The sequence below is a fragment of the Nelusetta ayraudi genome, unplaced genomic scaffold (assembly GCF_046127955.1).
Source record: "Nelusetta ayraudi isolate G7.1 ecotype Tasmania unplaced genomic scaffold, CSIRO-AGI_Nayr_v1 ptg000151l, whole genome shotgun sequence".
Classification (NCBI taxonomy): Eukaryota; Metazoa; Chordata; class Actinopteri; order Tetraodontiformes; family Monacanthidae; genus Nelusetta; species Nelusetta ayraudi.
The window spans coordinates 3,351,437-3,368,954 of record NW_027466201.1 but is presented as its reverse complement, the minus strand read 5'-3'; the positions used below and the strand labels follow the sequence as shown (position 1 = coordinate 3,368,954).

The window sequence follows — 17,518 nt, the reverse complement described above, 5'->3', positions numbered from 1 at the left end:
TGGAGATATGTATACAAGAGAAACTCTGTGCCGTCGTAGTCAAGGGCCGGATGACAGCATCGCGTGTGGATGTGTGCACGCACACACACACGCACACGCACACGCACACGCACACGCACACGCACACACACACACACGCGAACAAGAAGGTCCGCTTCACCCTTCAACCATTTTGTTGTGCAACACACACAAACACACCCGCACACACATTAAAGGAGGCGTTCAGGTTCACACGCTGGTCAAGGAACGCATCAAAAAAATCCCCCCATATCCCCGCTGGTATAATCTCAGTGGAGCTAAACACGCTAAAGCTACCATTGATCCTCCCTGTTTGGTGCCCCACCCTGAGCCCCCCCGGGCCAGATGAAATCTAAAGTCTGCTGGCATCTGTGTTATTAAATCCTCCAGTATTAATTTAGCGCTAATTGAGTGAGGGATTCATTGCCCCCCCGCCCCCACCCCCCCACCCTCTCCGTTTACCCCCAGTCTCTTTAATGGAGTCAAATCTGTACTGCTGGCTTTGGTTGTTTGGGAAGAGGGGGATGTGTGTGCGCGTGTGTGTGTGTGTGTGTGTGTGTGTGTGTTTGTGGGGGGGCGGCTATAAAAGGCAGCATCGGCGGCTTAAATCAAAAGCGAAATGCTGCTCCCACCCGGGGATCTCCGCACCGTCTGAGTGAAAGAGAACTATGAAAGCCGAGATCATCAACTATTGATAAGGCAGAATCTGGTACAACCGGAGACAAAATGCACCAATGTGTTTGACTTCAAGTCGGATATGCCTGCAAACGGCTGATAACTGTCTGGCTGTGAAATAACTTATAACCCGCCAATGATGGAGCGAATAATGGGTTGCACGCTTACCAGCCGGGCGGCGGCGGCGGCGTTATTTCATCATTTCAGAATGCAGAAGCTATGATTGATGGAAAGCAGGGGAAACAACCCCGCGCCCGGCTTACGCCGCCGTGGTGCGGCATCATGGGAAATTATGTCTCTGATTTGAGGATGGATTTTTTTTTTTTTTTTTTTGAAGGGCATTGGTGTGTCGGGCCGAGGGCAAAGATGTGAAACGTGAAAGTTAATTAAAGTTGCGATTTAAAAGGCCCTTGATGTTGTTGTGGACTTTGAACCATATATTTTCTGAGCAAAAAAAGTCAATTGAAATTGCGGATCATATCACTGCACTTTTCAAAAATGTACAATGCTGTGGAGATTTTTATACTGTTACATCAGTTTTAGGCAAAATAAGTGAAGGAAATTTGTAAAGGAAATTGTTTTTTTTTTTCTAAACTCTCCACAAATTGATACACTTCAGCTTTGCAATCATGTCATTCGTGTTGGTGTGAGTATTCTAACATCCAGAGCACAACTTTTACCGTAACTGCTTTCATCATGTTGAATCCAAGCGTTAAAACATACAGGAAGATCGCCCGGAAAACATAATCCACAAACAAATCAACTGAAAAAGCGAGGTTGTTTTTTCAGTTTGTTTGATCCTTACCTGACTCCGATCTTTGTCCACCTTCTTGAAGCACTTGTTGAGCGACAGATTGTGGCGCACCGAGTTCTTCCAGCCAGTGGGGGCGCTGGCAAAGTAGGGGAAGTGCTCCAGGATCCAGCCGTAGATATCCTTGACGGGGAGCCGCTTGTTGGGCGCGTCCTCGATGGCCATGAAGATCAGGCAGCTGAAGGAGTACGGCGGCTTGCGGTTGGCGCCCGCCGCCAGGTCGTACGCCGAGTGGCCGTCGCCCAGCAGGGGGTCGTCGGGCGAGGGCGACGAGGACGAGGGCGAGCGGGCGTGCTGGCCGTCGGGGTCCTGCAGCGGGGAGACGCTGCGCAGGCCCGAGTGGCTGAAGCTGTTGAGGAGGTCGGTGCTCTCGTGGAGCCACGAGAGGCTGGTGAGCTCCTCGTCCTCGGCCTTGGAGAAGGAGGCGGAGAGGGAGAGCGAGAGGTCGGCCGCCTCCGCCTCCGAGGCCGCCGTGGCCGCGTCGCCCTGCCGGTACGGCGGGCTCATGCCCTGCGAGGCGCTGGCTCCACTACTGGGGCTTTGAGCCTTCTTACTGGGGGGCATGGTGGGTCCCATCCAGCCCAGGGCTCACTGCTGGTCGTGCACCATTGCGTGGAGAAAAGGGGAAGAAAAGGGGGAGAGAGGAAAAAAGAGGAAGTCAGCTTTTAAGTTCTCTCACGAGTCTTTAAAGGTTCCGTATCGTGCAAATTTTATTTTTCACCGGGGTTTCTTTTAGAAAAATATGAGGCTGTGGCCGGATGATGAACTCTTCGCAAAGAGCGGCCTGCCACACTTCTCAGAAAGTCAGTTCCAAAACGCAAAGCCATCTAAAACTGAAAGCCATCCCACTGTGATGTCACAACGGGCGTTAATGTCCCTCTGATACAGCCGCCTTGTTTTTCGCCCCCTTTCAAAAACACGTGAAAGTTGCAACAAAGCGTCAGGTCAGTTTCAACAAACAGAGGGCGCAGTTTTCTGTAGCTCGAGAGCAGGCGTGCGCAAACTATGGCCCGGGGGCCATATGCGGCTCGTTAAGCTTTTCAATCCGGCCCGAAGAAAATATATTAATACTAAGTAAGTTATAAAAAAGCCGTATATCATTTTCTCAGTGTTTTAAGAGTCATTTCAATAAAGAGCTAAATACCGTGGGGCTCCAAAGACACATTTTGTTGTAACACTTTTGTCTATTTTCAATTGACATTAAAGCACACGTTTTTCTACGCATCCCATGATGATATATTCTCCTCCTATGAGGTTGGTCACCAAAGCACTCCATCCATCTGCTCCTCTGTCACATTTTAAAACACATTGTGGCCCCAACAGTCAAAAAGTTGGCCCAGCCCTGCGCCACAGAGTTGCTTTGTTTTATGTTTTCGGATGAGTTAATGTTGTGGCTGTTCCACTGGGGCTGGAGAAAAAAAGAAAAAGAAAAAAAAAGGACGTGAAAACGGGTGTAATGCACGACCTTTAAAAGGACGAGACACAAAACAAGCTCGTGACCACAATCCCAATTAGACCGTGTTCAGATCAGACGGGATAAGTATACATCATCATTCTTCTCTGGGGCAAATTTAGTGCTTCACTGGATGAGGAAATCTTCCCCCCCCCCTCCCCCCTCCAACTCGCCCCTCTTCCACCGCCGCCTTGTACGGCTCCGGCTCTAATTACGAGCAGTACCAGCCAAAGTACTGCTGTTACACAGCGCCGCTGTCATAACGTAGCCGACAGTTAGAGGGAGTCCGGCGGCGGCAGATATCGTCCCGGTGATTTAACACGGCTGCCGGGGGGGCGTGGGACGGGTCGGTGGGACGGAAGAACCTCCTCTCTGGAGGAGTAATATTAAAATTGGAGTGGGACACACACACACACACACACACACACACACACGCAAGAGACAAACAAGAACAAATGCTAGTGTGAATTTAAACACCCCCAGCCCGAGTCTAATCGGCACGTTATCGTCCAGACGTAAGAGCAGCGCCGCGCTTGTTAAGAGTGTTGTAATTAAAGAGGAGCGGGCGCCGGTATCACAGCACAATCACAAGGCTCGCGACTGAGCGGGACCCGGCCCTTTGATTGTACTCTGGCACAGGCAGCTGCATGTGTGTGTGTGTGTGTGTGTGTGTGTGTGTGTGTGTGTGTGGGTGTGTGTGGGTGTGTGCGAGCCCGGGTGCGTGTGTGTGTAAGGGGGCGGGAACCACGGCAGTGGTTACGGTCTGAATGTAATCTTCTGCTTTTCTGAGTCTGCACACACACACACACGCACGCACGCACGCACGCACGCACGGGCACAGAAATACACGCACGTCAATGTGCAGATTCAAATTTGTACAACATCACGCACATCCCATGTGCGGCAAGCCGCATAAGTATCTGCACACAGGCATGCACACACACACACACACACACACAAGTAAATGTGCAGATCCGAATTTGTACAACATCACGCACATCGCATGCGTAGCGAGCTGCATATGTATCTACACACACACACACACACACACACACACACACACACACACACACACACAAACACACACACACACTCACACACTCACACACACACACAAACACACACACAGCGCCATTAGTACATGGGGATTAAGTCCTGATATGTTCTCGCCGGCCCCTGTGCGCTGTGGCGGCGGCGATGGCAGCTCTCTAATCCAAGGTGATCGCCGTCGGCCGATCTGTCCCCTCACTCTGCGTGATTGACTGGCAGCTGTCACCCAGCGGGCCCCCGGCCACCGCAACTGTCGCCTCGTCGCGGGGCCGGGGCTGATGTGTCGCCATGGCAACAGAGGGAAACAACCACTCTCCCGCCCACCACCCCTCTCTCTCTCTCTCTCTCTCTCTCTCTCTCTCTCTCTCTCTCTCTCTCTCTCTCTCTCTCTCTCTCTCTCTCTCTCTCTCTCTCTCTCTGACGTTCCTCCTCTTCCTTCCTCCCTCCCCCTCCGCGTTTCCTCGAGCACTTATTGGAACGAGAGGGCGGCCGCTATTGGCCTTTGGTGGCCGGAGCCAATATTTAGAGAGTGGACGGTGAGTGTTGCTGTTTTCACTGCCGGGCTGACCGGGAGGGGGGAATGTTTGAAAACACGACATGTTGTTTCTTCTTAAATAAATGAGAGTCAAACTCTCTTCTGCAACAAAAAATAAAATTACAATTCATGAAAACCGCGGCAGGTTCAAAAGGGGAAGTGCGCATCTCCTTGAACAAACACTAATAGAGTTTGTGCTGACTTTTTTTGCTTGTTTGTTTAATCAGCCTTGTGAGTGCAAACATCGTCCAACGGCAACTGAAAAAACCCCCACCAAAAATCAAAATACCGACGAAATCGACTGATCAGCATGTGATTCGTCTGTCCTCACACCGGGGAAATACTTTGGTGTGCAACATGTGGTTTGACATGACATGACTTTTCTTGCGGTCGCGCAGCAACTCTGGAGTCCGACACAAACCTCTCCCCGTGGGCCCCACAGAAAAGGTGTCTCATCGCATCGGCACCGAGACGATTCCAATCCCTCTGACAGCCAGGAAGGCGCAGCCCTTCAACTAAAACACCCAAAGTAATGCCGACACAGGCGATGCGTGATTGATCTTCCAGGCCTGAAGGGGGCAACGTAACATGCCAGCTCGTGGCCTAATCTGCTCATGGAAACGATAAAAAATAATGATAATAAAAAGGGGGAAAGGCAGCGGCAGAGCTGGCGAAGCTGCTGCGTCTGTTTCAACAACAACAACAACAAAAAAACTAAAACAAAAGGCACTATTAATAACCGGGGCTCTGTTATACTTCACAGTCAGAAAGTGTGACAGAGACGACAATGTGACTCACTAACATGCAAAAACTTTGAATTCGTGAATCTTCATTAAAAAAAAAAAAAAGACCTACGTCAAGTATGTGCAAATCATTCAACGCAAATATAAGTCCTCAAAAAGCCCCGCCTCCAAAAAAAAGGACAGACGTCCCATTCTAAGAAGAAGAAGAAGAAGAAGAAGAAAAAAACTCGTTGGATAACTACGAGCAACAGTATCGACGGCTAAGACGCCGCTGTTGTCATTTCCCTGCAGATGATTTTCAAGCCCCGAGGGCTTTGCAAGGACCGAGCTAAATATAGACACGTGATGTTTAGCTGCTATAGCTGTTGCTACTGTACGGCCGTCCAGCCCGCGCTCGCTCCCCCGCGGCGGCAGCATCGGCTGCGGTTGGTGGCGACGAAGGAGGAGGAATGATGGGAGGGAGGGAGCGAGAAAAAAGAAAGAGAGAGAGAGAAAAGGCGAGAGGAAAAAAAAAAAAAAAAAAAACCACTTGCCGGAGATGCTCGCCTTTGATCTCCTCTCCTCACTTCTTCTTCTCCTCCTTCCCCTCCTCATCATCCCAGTTTTTCGCCCCCCCCCCCCCCTCCACCCCCCTTCTCTTCAACTTCACCCACTACTTCCCTGACAGAGCGTGCGTGCGCGCTCGCTCGCGCCTCTCATTCAACAAGCTGTAGCCTGTCTGAGGAATATTGTTGCGCCTGATATTGACATTGAGCGTAATTAATTCAAATTGGCCCACGTCGATGCTCGAGCCGCCGCCGCCGCCGCCGCCGCCGCGGCTGAAAATAGTCCGGCGCGCAAATCAAAGAGACGGGCAAGGTGTGTGTGTGTGTGTGTGTGTGTGTGTGTGTGTGTGTGTGGGGGGGGGGTGGTCAGGGTCCGCGCGCGCGCTCGTATTTATGCGCGCGTTTGACAGGCTCGTCACGGCGCCTTTGTCTCGGGGAAGGAAGGAGGAAGGAGGAAGGGCACCACCACCACCACCACCACCGCCGCCGCTCGCCGTCCACCGGCAGGCGCAGACGTCTCTGATGCTCTACCCCCCCCACCACCACCACCACCTCCTTCCCTCCATCTCTCCCGCTTCCACCCTTCTTGTTATGTTGCCATAGCGGCGAGGGGGCCATGAAACATTACGGCTGACAGTAAAGTCATCTCATTTTACTGTTGCCATGACGACAAACTCCTCGCTGTCGGTTGGGGCCAGCGCAAGCTGCCGCCCGAGCCTCGTGCCTTCGCTCGTGTGTGTATGTATGTGTGTGTGTTTATATATGAGTGAGTGTGTGTGTGTGTGTGTGTGTGTGTGTGTGTGCGTGTGTGAGTGCCACCATGTCTCCCATGGGCTCTCATAAAGCTTAACACACTCGCTCAGCTCTAAACAAACTTTCATGCAACTTCTCTACCGCGGCCCCTCAGGAGCCACTGCTAAAGGACAAAGGCAGATATCGCTCAAGTTCAGGCTAAATGATGTCGCCTGCTGCTGCATGTGTGTGTGTGTGTGTGTGTGTGTCTGTGTCTGTGTCTGTGCACGAGCGCGAGTATGCAAGTTCGACGCATCCTCAACATTTGTTTGACAGATGGGACTGTGCTTTTCTCTCTCTGTCTTCTTCATTCTCTGGATCACTCTGGTGTTTGCATGCTTTGTTTTGATTTGTGTTCATCTCTGTTTGGCTTGTCCAAATTTGGCTGAGCGCAGTGTGTGTGTGTGTGTGTGTGTGTGTGTGTGTATAAGTGCTTTATTTTTTTCCTACACTTGTGTGTGTGTGTACGTGCGTGTGCGCATCGGACTGTATAAGCACATGCTCCATCAAGCTGTGGTCCATCTCGCCAAAATATCACATGACAATTCTTTGTGTAGAGTTATGATCCACGATCTGACGCTACATTTATCGACATCTGTTTTGACGTCCAAGGGGATTAAATTTCAAAGTTATCTTTGGGTTTTGTTTGTTTGTTTGTGTGTGTGTGTGTGTGTGTGTGTGTGTGTGTGTGTGTGTGTTTTCGTACAACAAATGTGTTGTACCTGCTCTACTTGTCCCTGCAGGTGCTTCCAATTTTTTTCTTTTCCAAATTCCCAACAACCATCCCCGAAACGCAGACCCCCTTTTCCCCAGCACCAGTTCATCCTCATCCACCATTTTTTTTTTTTGCCGTCTTTGTAATATTTTCAAAATAGGTCAGACCTCCGAGATGCAAAGTGTGTCCAATTAGCATCGCCCTAATTGAGTCAAAACCAAGCACTCTCAGAGCTGTTTCATGTCAAGTCAGAAACTTTTTGGTGCATTTATTTATTCAAGTTTTAATGACATGCGCTGTATAATCCCTCTTAGAAGAGGAGATCATCTCCCCAAAATTAAGATGGTGCGCGGTCATAGATCTTCAGATAGCCACAGCGCGCCCCCCTACCTCTCCCTGTTTGTGTCTCTTACCACGCTGGCTCTATTTGCATGAATACATGGCTTTAAACACACCAGTGTTTACAGTTGGAGGGTACACTTAGTGTAGATGGTTTCTATAATTATGCTGCCGGGTTGCCTCAAGCTCTGACAGGTAACAGTGGAAGGAAATTACTAAGTCAGCTGTTTTGCACTCCAATGCCCTTCAGTCAGATCATTCATTTATTCCTTTGCTTCAAATGAGGACTGACTGTTAACGAGAGAAAAAATAAGAATCAACCAGCAGAAATTCAGAGCCCACAACAACTGTGGGTTCCACATTTCACATTTCAAGTAGTTTAAGATGCTTATTTTTCACTGAGTCCCCTGTGGACCCACCCATACGAATTGATTTTCTGACCCATGACTCTACAGATCCCCAGAAAATTATCACATTTAGCCTTTTGTTTACAGCCTGTCGCTGTAACTGACACATCTTCCACGTGTTTTGGAAGGGGACACAAACAAGGCAGTTAAAGGGTGGAGCCAATACATGGCTGAGGGTGTGGTCACTGACCCTGGAGGGATATCAGTGTCTCACAAAGAGCCGGTCTGGGTGTCTTCCATACAATATCTGAAAGTAAAATGTGGACTATTCCCACTCAGTTTGTTAAAAAAAAAAAAAAAAGATAGAGACACAAGCTGTTGTTAGAAAACACTGGACAATATTCAGCATTTTTTTCAGGAGCTTACTGCTCTGGATCACCCAAAATTACGACTTGAAATCTCAGTGATTCACTGAGTGAGTAGCAGAGCTCAATATTCTGACCTTTTATAGCAGGTGAAAAAAACCTACACAAGGTCAAGGTCAGACACTAGCTGCAGCAAAAAAAAAAAAAAAAAAAAAAAAGTCTTTCTTTTTGCCTCCCACTGAACACACGTATACACAGTAGATGTGAGCGTGAGGAAAGCAGAGAAACACATTTCATCAAATGTAGTACTACTGCAGAAACCTGAACCGGTGGACAGAAACATCACATTACAGTTAGGACAATGTGGTATAAACAGGGAGCAGCTGTTTAACGTATCACTGAGATTATACAGTTGCAACACTAGTGCACTGGAAGCGCACTCAGTACCAATGAGGCTCACAGAGAGGCATTTCCATAGACTGCAGTAAGTGGAGCTGCTGGGAGTCAGGTTGGAATATGAGAGGATATTTTCTCAACAGCATCCCGGATGACACGTCAGCGCCATTAAAGGCAAACCATTTTTTAAAATCAATTTCATCAATACACTTTCACCGCCAGCCGAAAAAAAAAAAAACAATGGCGCAGGTTCGAAATACCGCATTTAATTCCAGGAATGACCGCGCGCCACGGTCAGACCTCTGTATTCACCACAGGTGAAGTCCTCGCTCTTGCTTTTTGAGAGCTGAGATGAAACGCAGTGAGAATGTGTTCGTTTTTTAAAGCTTTACTGGCCTTAATGTGACCCCGCTGACCTCTGACCACCCCGCAGCACTCGGAAGTCTTTGTAATTGGAGGCATGGGGCCGTCAGTGTTTACCCGGAGGGGAGAAGGTTAGTACAACCCCCCCCCCCCCCCCCCCACCTCCCTCCTTTTGAGAGCGGAGCGCGCGGAGGCTAATTCATGCGCTCTAATTGATGGCATAATCATCTGCCGGCGCATTCATTCTCTGCATATACTGGTCTTGAAACTGCACAGCACCTTTACGTAACGCTCTGCAGATCTTCAACCGTTCGTGGCTCTTTTCATTTCGTGTTTTCGGTCTGATTCGTCGGCACCGTTCAAAGTACAATTCAGTGGCGCTGACCCTCTCCACGGAAAAAACCCTGAAGTCATCATCCAGCTACACAACCTACAAGTGAGGAAATGCCGCTTTTATTAGCTCTGGATACGCCATGTACTTTAATAAAAAAAATGATCTAAATGGTTAAAAAAAAAATTGATGCTGACAATTTATACCTATGAATAAAAGAATAAAAATTCATAGTGGACCTTACGGCAGCATTTAGCACCTCCTCGATAAAACTCAAATTTGTGAGCACATGCAGGTTTCTGCACGGCGTTTGTATCACCCGCCTTGTGAGTCTCGACATCAATTTTACCAAAAATACCCAGGCCCGATTATCCATTTGCCTTTAAATGGAATGAGTACTTCAGTGCTGCGTCAGTCAGGCAGTCTGAAAGGCAGAGCTTTACGAATGTGTGACTCCTCCAGACCTGAAGAGGGCAGCACAACACGTGGCGTGCAAAAGGAACTCATGCTCAAGCTTGAACGTGTCACCCAGCGCTAGACCAAAAGAGTCGGTACGATTCAGTGCAATATGCTCTGACCAATCAGGGATGTCAGAGACCAAGATAGCTTTGGGTATCTCGGGCACCCGATGCAAAGTTATACGCATGATCGCGTCGCACATTAAATCGTCCTGCCAATCTTAATGACACGCACAGGGAAAAAAGGCATCCCCCATCAAATAATCCCCCGCTACGCCTGACTGTGGCAGCGGTAGTAATAGTAGTGTCGCAGATAGTGGCGAAGAATGGAATAGTAGCTGGTAGAAGTTATTACTTTGCGGAGGGGTGAACCCAACCTCGTGGCTCCCCTGGCCACGGTGATAAAGCAGCGAGTCAGATGCACCGAGGCAAAACTAATCTGGAGTTTTGATGACAAAAGCACGACCTTTATCCCCCCCCCTACACATACGGCGGACAGCCGGATGGAAGGAAGGAAGGAAAGGGAGAGGAAGACCAACAGAGGAGAAGGGGAGGAAATGAGAACTCTTTCCAAGAATGGAAAATAATGACTTCTGCCCCATGGAAGTCAACTGCGGCAGTCAGGGAGCCCTGTGATGTTCTCCATTTCCAGCCCATGAAATCACCGCCCTACTTCCTGTAACCCCCCCACACCTCCACCATCAGCTCCCCACCCCATGCGCCCGACGACAAATAGAAGAGCCCCAGAGGGCTTTAAAGGCGACACGGCAGGACCAATCACATCCTATAAGGTCTGTCCGAGTCCCCTTCTCATGCCGTCCACAGCAGAAGCAGCAGCAGAGACTTACAGGGGGGAGGTCATAGGTCAGGGTGCCCTTGGGTGAGGCGGTTGGAGGGGGGGGCCACTGCCGACCTTGCGGTTCATTCTGCTCTCGGCTGCCCGGCAACTGACACGGGCGGCGCATGCAACATACATGTACATGCATGAATTCAGACGTTTGCAAACACAAGAGCGAGACGTGAGTGACACTTCGCCCGAGTCAACCCCCACCCCCGCCCACCGCCCCCACCCGAGAGCTGCCTTCTGTTGACTCAGATTTCCTTTTTCTGAAAAATTTACCACATTAAAATTGTGTCCCGGGGAAAAAAAAAAATACTGTCATATTATTTATCGTGTTGAATCCTCGTCATTCATTTTAATGGTGTTTGGGTAATTTATAAAGCAAGAGGGAGGGAGCGGTAGTTATTGGAATTCATGAGTCGGTTCTGATCAAGCGTTTCGATTGGTAAAGCGGCGTGGGGGGACTTCCGCCACAGAGCGAGGCAGCGCTGGGACTTCTCACGATGTGTCACTCTTACTCATTGGAGTTTTAATCGCTTATTCACACTGAATCCCAGCGGCGCTAAAAAGCCAGCAAGGAATTGCTCCCGCCGTTCGCCGCCGTGCCTGATCACCGTTTTTGGCAAATCGCAGCGAATTTGAAAGCAACCTCGACCTCAGAGGGAAGCCTGGAAATGCGGAGGCCAAGAAGTTGTCAGCTGCGGCGACGGCGACCACGGCAGCACAACAGCGGTTCTCCTTTGAAAAAAAAAAAAATTAACGTACGTTTTCCAGAGACTCGACAGTCGCCGCAGCACAGCTGGGAAACCGTTTGTGTTGTGATTTGGCAAATATTGCCGCGAACTGGGGATAACAAAAAGTTTGTAAAAGCTGATGAATGTTGAAGCTCCCCGCCCCACTTTTTGCGCTACCGCCTTATCATCCTGCGGGGCAAATTGGATGAATGTCGGGCGATATTTCACTGGTGGCAGGAGAAAAAGTCAGTGGGTTTCTCCCCTCAGAGAAGCAAGAACGTGGACACTTGGCTCGGCTCCAACCTCTAAAGTGAGCAGATTGGCAGCCGGGGCATCTGTTTCATGGCGCCCTAAATCAAAAACTTCGCTCACAGTTTGGACAAAATTGGGTATATTTCAGCCACTGCAATATTTTTAATTGGCATCTTTTGAAAATTGGTGCGGCGCCACTATCAGCAAAGCCATTTGGCCAGTAAAATAAATAAATAAGCAAAAGGTGTCCTTTTCCTCTCTTTTGAGCTGGAACATAATAAGTGAATGTTCATATCCTGTTCTGCAGAAGAATTAAACACCTGCGCCTCCCCCTCCCCCATCCACCCGACTCTTTGCCCTTTTGTTTACTGGCACCTAAGCAGATAGCAGGATGTGTTTTCAGAGGAACTGGGCCCCACAACTTTTAAATTGAAAAATGACGGCCCACACTGCCTCCAAGCGATGGCAAACGCAGGAACTAAGGCGGAAGCTCCGACATGTGTAGAGGCGAATAAAAATCAAATACTAGCCAGTGAATAATTCAAAACAACACGTTAGACCCCCCACTCCCCCTTCCCCAAACCACCTTCCCACTGCCCGTCCTCTGAAGCAACAGACAAAGCAAACAGACATCTGTCTGGCAAACACCGAAAAGGCTTCATGGGACGCATCAGCAGTCGCCTCTCATGACGGCAGCGCAATCGCACACACACACACACACAGAAACAGACGCACACACAAAAGCAAACGGATGGAGAGGATGTAGACACTTGAAGGTGACTTGTGCATTTGTGTGCAGCCCCGAGGTCTTTTGGTACGGCGCTGGAGTGGTGGTGTTTCAGACCGAGCTTGGGTCAGGCTTTAAGGAGAAATACATAAAAAAAAATAAAAAAAAATTGCCCATGCCTCAGGAGCGCCATGGAAACGGTTTACAACACACTGCGGGCACGCGCATGCCTGTTCGCTGTTTGCACTGGCTCGCTAGCTAGGAGCACGTTTAGTGCAAGATTTTGCCAACCGGTCTATAATATGCTTTCAGTGATGAGAGAGGAAGTTGGCAGAATGACCTGCTCTGAGATAGATAGATGCCTTGCTTGTTCGTACTCATTGTTTCAATGTTCCGCTCTGCTCCCATGGTATGCCACGTCACCGCAGACTACCAGCCTGGCATGAACACTTACAGCGTTGGTTTTCTGCTCATGTAAACTTGGAAAAATCGTTTGAGATTTACTCCTGTCTGAATGTGTTCTGAAAACAAAAAGTGGTTTATGTTCAGGATATGGTTGCAATTTTCCTCCCCCCAAAAAACAAAATCAAAATGAAGCAGAGCGGGACTGAATAAACCGTTTTTGTTTTGATCTACTTTCAATGGCCCCAGATATGTCAGACATGCAGCCAGCAACACTGATCATTGGTTAAAATGACAAAGGTAGCCAAAGGAAATGACGCCAATGTTTGGTTGGTGTGTTCCGGGCTGCTTATAATTTTATAGACAGAAAACAAACAACAAACAAATTTGCCTATGTTAGCTTTAATTCTTCCTTTCATCTTTCCTCTTTCACTATCACTCGTCTTTTGGACTAGCCGAGGAAGGCTTCATTCTCATTTCGTGCGACAAAAAAAAAAAATATCCAAGCCTTCAAATCCTCTGACAAGTCTAGGGCTAAGCTAAGCTAATCACGTCACCAAACTGGGGGACTGGAGGGAGACGGGGAATAACCACATTAATCACCGCTTTCGAGACATTCTTATCAGGTGAAATTATCGTTTTATGGCGCTATTTATGACTTCCAATTAAAGCGTGCATGCCTATCACAGAAAAGTGCTGCGAAGCTTAAATTAGCTTATCGGCTCAATGGCTGTGGATGGGGACCAGTTGCACTTGAGGCATCTGGAATGGGTAGGAGAAAAAAAAAGTGTGCGTGTGAGTGCATGCGTGCGCATGAGGGGTACAAAAAAAAAAGAAAAAAATGTTTTTTGTCATATCTTTCACTCCAGCAACTCTCCCCAAAAAATCTCAAAAGGCGAACCTCAAAACATTTCAAAGGGGGCTCTGAAGGCTCCAAAAAACCTGATGCTAATGCTGCGCGCGCGGCGCTGATCAAATGCTGCGCCGTGCCAAAAAAAGAGGGGTAATAATGATTAAAAGATAAGAGGCCCGCTCTGTCACGTTGCCGCCGCGTCTCTCCCACTCTCCTCCCTCCGCCCGCCTCCGAGGCCTTCGCTGTCTTTTTCCTCTCTGACAGCGAGCGGGTCCCTGCTGGCGCTCGGCGCTCACTTCTTTTACAATATTGTGGGGGGGGGAAAGGAGGAGGAGGAGAGCGATGAAGAGAAAGAGGGGAAGGAAGACTTGCCAGAAACGCTATACCATATCAAAGCGGCTAGCGAGCGGCTTTGATAGCGGGTTGGGGGGGAGTTGATGGAGGGGGTGAGAGGAAAGGGGCGGGCAGGGGAGGGGCGGGTCAGTGAAGGGCGAGGAGAACGGGACCTGGTGAGCCTGTTTAAAGTGGGGGATCTGTCGGGATCCCCCGCGCTGGGGTGGATGCTGCTTTGAGGTGGTGAGTGGTTTTTCAGCTGGATGTCCTGCAGCGGGAGAAGTACCAAAAAAAAAAAAATGTGGAGAAAAATGGAAGCAGGGGCCCCGTCTGTGTGTCTGACTGTCTCCCCGTTGCCGCCTCTGGCTTCTCCACTTATCTTGAACAAACAGCAGCTCAGGCTCTCAGCCACTGGCCCGACAGTTTGTCCCGACAAGAACGACAACAAAGGAAGGCGGGGGGGGGGTAAAAAAACATAAAAACAAACAAACAAAATGGGAAGAAAAGTCATGGCAACAACCGCTGGAACAGACAATCTGGATCCAAAAACTCAGACAGGGCTTTTTGTTGCCACTGTATTTGCTCTTTGAGACCATGCGAGAAAAATAAATAAAAATTTCGGCCCCCATGCGTCGCATCGGAATCAATACGTCGACGAGCTCCGGCTGCAGCGGTGGGAGGGGCCGCTGCGGTGGGAGGGGCCCCTGTGGTGGGAGGGGCTGCTGCCCTCGCCGCCCGCCTTCTGAAAGCCTCTCGGAAATAGATGAGTTTATTATCTCACCTCTGGCAGAGGAAATGAATAATCTCCTTTTGTCAGGTGTAGAACAGTGAGACAGAGGGCAGGGTGGATTTTTTTTTTTTTGTTGTTTGTGGCTTTTTTTTTTGTTTCATTTCATTTTTTGCATCGGGAGCCGAATAAAGTGGAGACGACAAGGACGGCGGAGTGAGGCAGCAGTTTGTCAGGAGCCCACACAGTCCCGCCCGCTGACGGGACTCGCGCCGCTTCTGCTGCCGATGACACAGGCGCTCTCTCGCTCGCATCCTTCACTCCTCCCCTCCCACTCCCGCAAGCTGTTTTTAACGCCGCGCGAGATACCTTATGTCAAGCCCGACGCACTCTGAATGCTGAAGGGGAGGAGAAAAAAAGAGAAAGAAGGAAAAAAAAAAAAACACTGGCTGTTTACAAGCTCGTGAGAAATAAAAAATAAATAAAAATATGGGCCAGACAGGAGAAAAAGCGATGGGAGGACTCGGCGGCGGTGGCGAGTCGGCCGGGCTCTTCACAGGGCATGCTTAATGACCTCACTTAGACGCTAATATGCATGTTTTAGCCAATTAAATAATACATGGTATGCAACATTCATTTACTGCTGGCAATTTTTCAAAGCGTCTTTTTCTTCAAGTTGCCTCCACGTTTGCACAATCCCCGACAGCTCGAGCGTAACTTAGCTTTACGCATAAGCTACCTATTCTAATTGAAGTCATGCGCACCGACTGAAAACATCAACTCGATCAAGCAGTGGCCAAAAAATCAAATAGCATCAAATGTCTGATCAGGAGACAGTCAAGAGGGACGCAAAAGTAAAACCATTTTGAAGTGTTCTGTTGGATAAGATCAACAGCAAACGGATTGTTTGACAAATCTGTTGGATTTACTTGGACACAACGTCTGGGAAAAGGCCTGGGGGAGACGTCTGGTAAGTGCTATCCCCAGTTATAAAGAGTAAAAACAAAAACAAAAAAAAAAAAATTGAAAGCTGATTGGTTGAACTTGATTCGTTCAGGGAGAGCAAAGTTAAAGACGTCCAGAGTAGATGGGGGCAAATGATTGGCTTTGGCCATCGCTGAATGGATCAGCCGAAAGAAGAAGACTTCAAACAACGGCAGGCCATGAAATGTTTTACTTTGCAATCAGTACGGCGATGACTTGTTGCAAAGTGACAACAAAGGAAGGCGGTTTCCAGCAAAACATGGCGCACCTTCTTGGTATAAAAGCATTGCGGATCACTGCTGAGGTGTTCTGGGTAAGTCCTATTCTGTAGGTGTTAGAATTCATCCCTGCAAACCCTTTGTGACTCAGTCCTCAGGCCCCACTGGTAAGAATGAGACTTGAGCCGTTGTAACGACACACCAGACAATCTGCCTGGGTTTTGGTCTTGTTGTGCCATAATCAGGTCAACCTTCAAGTCATCCGTCCAAACATTTGGCAAAAACGGCGAACATTTCCCCAAAGCATCAAACCTCGGCCAGCCTCAGGTGGAAGTTTCCGATCTGTTCGACTGGGTTTTCGTTGCCGTCAAAGCTGGACGGCTGCCTGGAAAGTTACAGCCTGAGCAGTTGGAATGAGCTGGATGAAATGCCATTGTTTCTTTCCCCTCATTTTTTTCATTTGGGCTGAACGGATGACACCGCGGTCGACGACGCTCGCACTTGATTGTGTTGTTTTACATTCATATGCCCCTGTCCCTCTGTCTGTCCTCTGTGCACCCTGCTGTGACAGCCACTGCTCCACTTATTTTCCCCGGCTGCACTTGTGATTGAAAAATATATACGGTGGGCCGGCACGATTGCAACTCAAAGTCCACTTCAAGGAAAAACCAGCCTCTCCTTGGAACTAGAGTGGACGTTAAAGAAGAAGGCAAGTCTTTGTTTAGTCAGAATCTAAATAGGTTTGGCACTGACAGCGAGGTGTTGCCTATTGGACGGCACATAAAGCCTTCGCTCTGCAATGTGGATCTAATTGTACTGGCTTTTGTGTCCACGTTTGAGTGTTTTTCCCTCCCGGAGGTGTTTATATTTGTCTGGATGCGACGCCTTTGGCTGTCCTTCTCTCAGGGAGGAGATTTCAAATCTGTGTGTCGGCCCAGTCTAAACAAAGGTTAAATAACATTTGGATCTTCCCACTCTGGACACCGTGGCTTCCTGTCGCACGCGTTTCTCTTATGGTATCTACCCTGGCGCTTCAGATGGGGATTTTTTTCATCTTGCTATCTAGCATAGCAGCTTTACACGATAAACTGTCTCGAAAAAATCTCCAGGAAACAGAGTATTTAGCCCTCTGTTTACCAGCTCCAACTTTTTTGGTTCTTCCGCCACATCATGAGACCTCCCACCAGACAATCGTTCGCACATCCCTGCCAGGTTTAGTCGTAAAGATTCGGACTCAACACGGCCTCATTCTCACAGGATGCCGATTGGTCAGGTCATTCTGAGCTTCTCAGCTTGAGTGTGCAAGAATTCAGACTTTTAAACTCCCGAAGCGCCGGCTGCCTCGCAAAAGGTTACCTCGTCCCCTCCCCCCGTCTTTTACATTCTCTAATCAGCAGATCCAGGCAGTCAAGAAGAAAGATGATCGCAAGTGCAAATGACAAGAGGTTGGAGTGGGGGAGGGTGGTGAGTGGTGAAGGGGAGTAAAAAAAAAAAAGTGGGGAAAAAAAGAA

The 17,518-nt window shown here is 48.9% G+C and overlaps 1 protein-coding gene across 4 annotated transcripts in view; it reads right to left on the bottom strand.

The window, feature by feature from the left end:
- Positions 1-1,390: 1,390 nt before the first annotated feature.
- LOC142879991 (forkhead box protein N3-like) overlaps positions 1,391-17,518 on the bottom strand; it is a 31,309-nt gene continuing 15,181 nt past the window's right edge. For 2 of the 4 annotated variants that reach the window (XM_076013592.1, XM_076013589.1), the window contains exon 2: positions 1,391-2,098. In XM_076013592.1, coding sequence (XP_075869707.1) covers positions 1,406-2,080 — 675 coding nt within the window. In that variant the 5' untranslated portion in view covers positions 2,081-2,098 and the 3' untranslated portion in view covers positions 1,391-1,405. The remainder of the gene's footprint in view (positions 2,099-17,518) is intronic. The other 2 variants (XM_076013591.1, XM_076013590.1) reach the window with 1 other exon arrangement.